General features: G+C 31.1%; 2 protein-coding genes across 2 annotated transcripts; one reads left to right on the top strand and one right to left on the bottom strand.

The window, feature by feature from the left end:
• Positions 1-307: 307 nt before the first annotated feature.
• LOC132727186 (serine/threonine-protein kinase RIO1-like) lies at positions 308-3,033 on the top strand. Its single transcript, XM_060712614.1, has 5 exons — positions 308-329; positions 753-799; positions 1,612-1,665; positions 2,046-2,255; positions 2,843-3,033. Exons 1-5 carry the CDS (start codon positions 308-310, stop codon positions 2,951-2,953), a joined length of 444 nt encoding a protein of 147 aa, XP_060568597.1. The 3' UTR covers positions 2,954-3,033.
• A 1,715-nt stretch (positions 3,034-4,748) lies between these two features.
• LOC132727187 (GTP-binding protein Rhes-like) lies at positions 4,749-7,773 on the bottom strand. Its single transcript, XM_060712615.1, has 3 exons — positions 7,539-7,773; positions 7,050-7,393; positions 4,749-6,390 (listed from the first exon to the last, which is right to left on the bottom strand). The coding sequence occupies exons 1-3, from the start codon at positions 7,547-7,549 to the stop codon at positions 6,134-6,136; spliced, it is 612 nt and encodes a 203-aa protein (XP_060568598.1). The 5' UTR covers positions 7,550-7,773; the 3' UTR covers positions 4,749-6,133.
• Between the last annotated feature and the right edge of the window lie 1,284 nt (positions 7,774-9,057).

The following is a 9,057-nucleotide window of genomic DNA, read 5'->3' on the forward strand; positions in this document are numbered from 1 at the left end:
AAGCTATGTTGGGGATATGATAAAGTTTAATGATACTTATAATATATTGTTATTTATATTACTTGACTTTTCTATTTCAGAATACTTTAAGAAAAAGGGTGTGAGCACATTAACAGTAAAAGAATTATTTGATTTTGTGACCGATATTTCAATAACAGATGATAACTTAGATGACTACTTGGACAAATGTATGATGATAACGTCTAATAGAACCATAGATGATGTCACTGAACAAGAACAAAATTGACGAACAGGTTAATTATTTATACATTGTTTTGTAATGTTATTTATAAATTATTATATAAATATGGGGAGCGGGTGGCCTAGTGGTTAAGGTGACTGTCTCTCAACCCAGGGATCATGGGTTCAACCCCTAATCAGCTCAGGACCATATTTCTTCATATGACACCAGTTCTGAGTTGGTTCCAGGAAGCGGACTCGAAAGTAATTTATACAAGTTCCAAAGAAATTGTTTCGCGATCAAGCTTTAATGAATAAGTTTAAGGCAAACCACAAGAATTCATTTGATTTTTTTTGCTCCATCTTTATTTGTAAAGGAAATTTGACCCAATTCTCTAAATAATGTATACCCACTTGGCTCAAATAGGGTAAGCATGCCATTAGTAATCCAGATATTGCTGGTTACAGTCCTTTTGACTAACACTTGACCTATTCAACTATACATTTTTTGTTGTTTCAGGTATTTAAGAATGGCATACAATCCTAAGAACACTGGAATGCCTGTTAATAAGATTTGAGAGGCGATTTTACAAAGACAAAGAAAGGGGACACTAATGAGGTAAAAGTTTCAATATCATGTTTACCTTTACCTACCTGAATTTCATTAGTGTGCTATTTTTTATTGTTGATCTAAAGAAGTGTCAATTTGCTTGTTTTGAAGGCATCCTTGGCCAAGTGGTAAAGGTTATTGACTTCTAAACTTTTGCCCCACTGTATTCTTTCATGAGAGGAAGCAATCTAGTTAGCTTACAGAATGTCAGTTCTAGTCTGGTACCTGCTTGTGCCATAATTTAATCATTCTATTACAGTTTTGATATAAACTGGGACAGAACAACACATATGACAAAACAGACATGTTGAATTAATCTGATAAAGACCTTGCCTTAAGATTGAACCTTGAACATAAGGTAAAGTTATTGAAATTTTTCAATTCAAAAAAGCATAAAGGTTAAAATTTATGATTGTTTCCACTGTTATATAAAGGTTTTATTGTATGTTTATTTTATTGAATTATGTTTGAAGAAAAAATAGGTTTTCTATGAGTATTCTCACTACAATATTCTTCCTCTGATGTGTTTGATTTTAGGAATAAGGGAAAGTGACGTGTTAGCCCAGTTTGAGGACTATGAAAAGATTTTAAATTTATTCTGGCCTTAAAAAGACTTTACAAGTCCTAATGTGCTTTGTTTTGGACCTTTAAATGTAATTTGACAAAATGTAACAAAATTGTCCTCAGTCAGAATATTATATTTTGTTAGGTAGATTTTTAAATGTGTCTATAGCATCAGTACTGTAGATGATAACATATTAACCTGTATGTAAATGTTAACAAATTGTACATATTTTTTTAGTTATATCTTACAATTTCAGTTTCTGTACAGTAAGATATCAGGATTAAAAACAGATTTGTCAGGACCCCAACATGTGAGTAAAACTATTGTACTTTAATTTATTAAACATTTCAAAATCAGTCCAGGTTTTTTTTTCAGACAAAAGTTGAATAATCAAATTTGACTAACAATTAATGTGATTGCAATCTTTTGTTTATCTCCATGGACTTGTTTGTGTCTATAATTATTTAAGAATGGTCATTCTTTCCAAAGTTCAACTGAAAGTTGCCATCTATAAAAAACCAATAAAGTCACTAAAAATGAATAAACAACTGAATGAAATTAACAGTTTATCAGAATAAAAGCTTCTGTATCACATGACATGTTTCTTTTTGAGACACTGTCCAGTAATTGGGCCATATAACCTGTCAAAAATCTTTAAAAAACCAAATGATAATAATTTTATGCCCACAGGTGCCAACTTTACTTGAAGACTCAAAACAAGAGCAGAATAACGATATTGAACTAACATCTGGTGTGTGTGAACACACAGAAGAGGAAATAAATGACAATGAAGGGAGTGATTGTGGGAATGAAAGTGATGATTCTGATTCAACTGATGATGAGGAAAACTGTAAAGGCACCATAACACGACCCAGAGACGAATCTCCAAATTCAAAGAAGGTAACAGTTTGTTGTGGTGATTTCCTTTTAGCATTAAGTTAATGGAAATGAGAAATGGGTGGAAAAGAAAACCATTTATGCATTCAAGCTTTGGTCAGTGACAGCAACTTTGTCAATAGTTAGTTGTTTTTCTTTTTTTGTGATGGATTGATGGATATATTGCAAGACTTGCTAACTTCTATAAAAGCTATATTTTTATGAGGGTTTTATTTATTAGCATGATTCAAAGAATTCTTACCAACTTCACACATATTTCTTCATAACGACAGAACATGTACGAGATAACGGTTATGTTGACCCTCAAGTGAAGAGATCCTGAAATATCTCTGAAGATGATCCTTCGCCTTAAAAAGGAGTTAACTGTAACTCTTAGCCTGTTGGAGGCAATTTATTCGACCCATGCAAACAGTGCAAACCAAGATCAGCTGACATTTCCATGCCGTCTGATCAGGGTCTGCACTGTTCAGTTCATATTTTGATTTTTTTCTCTAAACAAGATGAATGGTCTTGTCCAAATAAAAAACTGGACAAGTCCATTTAAGCTTTTAAAATTAGTATGGTAAATGTAAAATATTGGTATATTTCAGGAAAGGAAACGACTGGTGAAAGAGGCACAAAAAGAAAAAAGACAAAATAAGATGCCAAAGCATGTAAAGAAAAGGAAAGAGAAGCTTGCAAAGCAAGGAAAGAAAAAATAAAAAAAATGTTTACATCTTTCCTGTAATATAATTGTATAATAACATGTAAAAAGTTGTTTAAATAAATGGATTAAACTAAAGATACATATTTTTTATTTTTGAAGATGTTCTTGACCAAGATAAAGTAATTTTATCATCAGGAGTCCCTAGGATACCTAGTACATACAATCTTTTTAGCTCCTAGGATACCTAGTACATACAATCTTTTTAGCTCTACCTTTTGAGAGGCCTTGTCATGACCTAATCATTTACAGTGATTTATATGTTTGGTTTTTATTCGCCCAAAGATTATTCAAATTTTGGAGGTGTAATTATTTTTTGGCATTCTGGATATGCCGCTATGCCTTGAAAGATAATGTGTATATATCATACATATTACTGTGTAAATGACTAATGTTCACTGTCGGGAGTTTTTTAATTTTACTTTGTTTTATATCCTTATATGGCAATTGAAATTCCAATAGTTGATTTTTAGCTCGACAGTTCGAAAAATACAGCTACTCTTCTCACTTAGGCAATGGTGTCGGCGTCAAACTTTGGTTAAGTTTTTGTGTGCAAGTTGGTATCTCCTAAACTACTGAAGAGAATGGGTTTAAACTTCATGCACTTATTTGAGAGCAAAAGGTCTCTGTTCATGGCCCATAACTGTAGCTTGGAATTTGACAGTATTATGATCCTGCTATTCTTTTTTGCCCTTCACATAAGTTGTATAAACTAAGGACCTGGACTTAATAAAGACATTTACATTTTGTTAACGGTGTTTGCTCCTTAGTATTAGGTATATTCAATTACAAAGAAGGTAGGCTGCACAGATGTACAGACTGGTAAACTACAGACTGGGTTAGATGTATACCAGTATTATAGACCTATCTTTGTTGTCTGTGGTATTCAAGTGGCTAAGAGAAGGACTTGAGTCAGTAGGAAAAATACAATGCTTGTAAGATATTTTTATTACAACGTAAAACAATCTTTGTAATAACTACACGTACACAAATTATGTTTATAATAATTTAAATAAAATTCTGTATGTATTCATATTTGTAAAAAAAAACTCGCTATGAATTCTGACTATCTCTAGAGTTCCTAAATCAAACATTTTTTCTATATAAACAGTCGATTTTTAACATAAATTCGTTAAAAGTGAGTGTATGAACCGTATTTTTAGACAGGCACAATGAGACTTTTCTAACAGCATAAGTTGGAAACATTATGCTTAGAAAATCAGAATTAATTGTTCGAAGGAAACTAAACAAATAAAAGAAGAGTTTACCAAAAGTACTTGATCTTCGTGTTTTAAGGCCTCTGTAAACTCGTTACTAAATCACTGTCCATTATGAAGACGCGTACACTAATTGCCAATAAAACGAAAAAGGCCGTTTTGGTGAAATTCTTCATACAAAAGGTTGCCGATTTTGATCACTTATTTTTAAAAGTACATCGCACACCTGGATCACATTGGTGCTTTGCAACAAATCGGTAGTGCGTGCTATTGTGCAAAAGAGTTGGGAAAATCAAGATAGGTCGTATTATTTTATGTAATTTATTTTATGTAATTTATATAATTTATGTAAACCTTTTTTTAATATAATGAAAATATAGTTTGGCATTGCAAATATTAATGTGTGTGTATTTTTTTTCTATTCATTAGAATGTATTTGAGAGAATCAAGTGCAAAACTCTTCGACTTGCGTCAACAGCTTGGTACATTTGTTAAATGTCTAATCAAAATTATTTTTCCTATCGAACTTTATAACATAATCATTACATTTGTTATAACTACTACCTTGGGATAAAGAATAAATACAGGGACATTTATTCATTCTTTTCCCCTTGTGCTGCAAGGGTGCGCATGGTTCTACAGGCGTATGCCCTATCATATTAACGTTACATTGAAAATGACTTTGATATTTAAAACACATTTTTTTCTTCAAAACTCTCTCCTGCACACTCTTTGCAGCGAAACTGGTTGAATAATTTTGCACTTTACTCTTTCAAAATATATTCTAATGAGTTTAGAAAAAATACACACGTTATGATAGTAGCAAGTAACTAAGGTTTTCTTTTTTTTTTAAATATATTTTATAAAATGATCTCGGTGTTAAGAAAAGAGAACAGTAATACATATATTTTATCACTCACAATATAGAACTATACATTTATTCACAGAATACATGTGGGAAATGTGTCAATTAATATACATACATATATAGAAACACTTTGTCATTGTGAATATACTACACAATGCATTTGTAAATCCCTAACATGTAATGGAAACCGAAGGAACAAAAAATAACATTGGTACAACATGGTATAAAAAGCACAAACATATACCAGTTTCCGTATATCCATTAAATGTAAAATATGAGTTTTAATTAAAGTATTTGATAATTTTCTTATATCATTTTCACACTATAGTAAATTTCGGCATATTTGTTTCTTCCCCAGTTGACATTCCGATAATACATGAAATTCATCATCTTATTTAGCTAAAATATAACATTTTTTCATTACGATTTATGCCATCTACCAATTTCTACCTTAATATATATGCGAAGTTATTCACTGAAACGTGATAAAGTTTATTAAAAGTTTATCTAAACTCTTCAATTTTCAGCAGTGACAACCAAAATTTAAAAAAATATGTACAAAACTTCTTTAAATTGATGATTCTCTTAATTATGTAAACCAATTTGTATGAATATATCTGTGAATCTTTTTTTACCTGTGTATATCTCCGACATCTTGGTCACATATTTCAAGTTAAATTTAAAGGAATTTTGGGTCTAACGTGTAAAATTATCTTTTATTAGCGGCAGATTTTGAAGTACATATCACCTACGATACACAAAACGATACTGTGACAGAGCGAATAACAAACGTTTATATATGGATAAAACAAATTTCAACCAAAATTGCTTTCCTGTTATATCTTTTCCTGACATGGAAATATTTTTCTGTCCTATTTGCTGTTGGAAATTAGAAATTTGTCCCAGTTTTGTAATTGCTACTGAATATTTTCTTCAATTCTTTTAAATTTATGCACGTGAGTTCTAAATTTGTGTACCTAAAGAAAAAATGTGTACCTGTTACCTCAGAAATTAATACAGATTTTTTTTAAACTCTTGTTATTTAATCAAAGTTAAATTTTATTGCTGGGAAATAGTTTTCCTTTAGTTCAACCTACTTCCGAAAGAGGAAGGAAAACCTCTTCTTCAGTGAACTTTTGTGGGTGCTTTCATCAGCAACTTGAGATCCGTCACTAAAGAAACTGAGTAGACATGAAAGTGCTTCTTTCATCCCATCCCCTGTTGCGGCGCACACCTCTTTATGTTTACATTCAAAATCAATAGTGACCACGCAATCAGCAATGATGGGATGCACATCTCTCGGAGACTTGTCAATCTTGTTAGCCACTACAACAAGAGGGACATTTTCTCCTGTAATAAGATACAAATGCAAACCGTTAACCCTTCTCTTCACATCTTTAAAATAAGATTGTAGGTTTGTATTTTGTCATGGTTTTAGAAAATGCTCTGCACTATTGTCACATGATATGTACAGTGTGATCAGTGATATAATTACGATACATTGATGTTTTATTGTTTACAACTGGTCTGTTTAAGTTGATTCCGCATTGTCGGCGATGTTTGTATGCAAAGTGAAATTGTATGCATTCGTTAAAATAGTTTATGCCTACTTTACTATATTTGATTATATTATGTGCTTTTTTATTATGTACCTACTTTATCATGTTATGTGCATACTTTGTTATATAATGTGTAAACAATTTACAAAACTATTGTTTGAATGCTGAAAAATAAATAAAGGCGTATGAACGAAATCAAATTGCCGAGCGGTTAAAAGCCGACATAAAATATTCTGTTAACGTATAATATTAATTTATATTGAATAACAGAGACATTCTACGTTGCATGTTATGTTACAACCAACCAGTGTGAAGCAAACCACATTTACCTTATATAAACAATATACAAATATTACATTTCATTTTATATAAAGCTTTTTACCGTTTGAAGGTGTATGTTGTAATAAAATGTCAACGAAAAAACACCCAGAAACAGATAAATAGTGTTACCTTTTATTGCGATAATTTCGCTTAGCAGTTTTGTAACATAGTCGAAGGATTCTTCGTCATCGACAGAATATACCAGTATGAATGACTCGGATGCTTTAATGGCCATCTTCCTCAAACCTTTAAATGGAAATTGGGTAGCCTCAGAAAACTGAAGTTGTCCTTTGAAATCTACAAAGCTCTCGCTTTTCCTCCTGCGGTCATCAAAAGATCCTGAACTTAATTTCTGAAGTTGTTGAATAACGGTCGATTTCCCGACATTTTTCAGCCCCATAACCATGACCGTCGTACAAACCGGGCCTCGTATACATTGTGAAACAGCCACGCTGTGCCTCTTCAAAATTGACCTATCCCAAATAATACAAAATAAAATATTAATTAAGGAAATCTCATTTCAAACATGAAACATAAAAATGTATCGCAAAGTTATCTAGAAGTAACTTTTCATTTTTATATTCCTTGGAAATTGATACAAATGAAATATCAACTTACCCGTTATCCATTCTCTAGTCCTGCGATGTTCTATCTTCAGATTCAACAATTTGCTTTCTTCATCCGTATTGAATGACGTCAGAAATTAGCACTTACTTTCTTAAAAGAAACTGTGAGAAGTGCGGTGCTCCGTTTGGAAAAATCTTGACTTTTTATTTTACCGGTTGTGATGCTACGATAGTGAAACACTCATTCTCACTTAAGTACGACATTCCATGTCTTCAATATTCTTTGACAATTGGTGAAAATATATAAGCCCGAAGATTCCTGCATTTTTCAACATTTGATACTGTATCTATTCATTTGTCTCATTGGTTTGGCTATGCTTTTGACAATCGCTTTTGCATGGTAAGGCAAACAGTGTGTTTCATTGCAAGTACATGTATCTTCTTACAATGTATCGTGGTTAACAGTAAACAAAGCTTATTTTCGTTATTCTATGGCTGATTTTCACAAACAAAAACTGATTTTGATAAACGAAAATAAATTTTCTCAAAATCAAAGTTGAATAGCTTGTCTTGAAAGCTGGTATAATTGCGAAACAAAGTTAATCATGCATGATAAAGTGTTAATGTTACATTTAAGTTTACAGTAATAAACTTAACATAATATATGAAGATTAAGAGTATCTGTGCAACCATTTTGTTATATTAATTTACATTTACAAGCAATTCAAACGTACAGAAACAACTCTACAGATGATGCTTCAAATAAAAAAGAATAAATAAATAAATAAATAAAATAAAAAAAAAAATGAGTAAAAAAATAATGATTCCCCTTTGGAAAGAAATTTTGCCTGTTTATACGTGTATAAACTGTATACCAATACGGCAACCAACACCTAGTAGACCTTTAAATGTATTTGTAGTCATGTATTCAGAATTTATCCAAGATTTATAGACTTTCTGAATAAACTGGGTTTGCCATTTTTTGTTAGAACAGGAAACTGGCTTAAATGTATTGTAAACGCTAAGTACGTGTATTGACCAGTTTAGCTGAACAAGTCCAGTACGATTAGCAATTCTTGTAAACGCATTTTTTAATCATAGAATGTATAAACAAGAATTTGTTGGTGTTTTGTTTTAGAATATTTAAAACTGTTACTTTTTAATATTGCTATTTCTTTATGTTAGTTTATGTGTTTGAATAATACCTTACCTATTTGAAAAAGGAATATTTTATAATACTGCAAGAGAACACATATAATTTCACGTGTAAAATAACTTTTTAAGTGATGAATTTCATTATCTCTTACTGTACCTTCTTTAACGATATCATAAAGAAATATTTAGACAACAACCCCAATTCCTGTACTTATGCATAGCGACAAAAAATTAATTTAAAGGAAGTTGTCAATTTTTTATAAAACTAAATATGATATGTTTTAAGCAACTTTCTAGTCTCATTTTTATTAAAGATTTTCATCTTCCAAACGCTGTAAATGATATTCTCTTTGGTTGTTTTTTTATGTCATTTTATTAATCATGTTTGCTATATGTTTTCGGATGCCTTTGTTCGC

This window comes from Ruditapes philippinarum, unplaced genomic scaffold (genome assembly GCF_026571515.1).
Source record: "Ruditapes philippinarum isolate M1 unplaced genomic scaffold, ASM2657151v2 ctg10194_1_1_1_1, whole genome shotgun sequence".
Classification (NCBI taxonomy): Eukaryota; Metazoa; Mollusca; class Bivalvia; order Venerida; family Veneridae; genus Ruditapes; species Ruditapes philippinarum.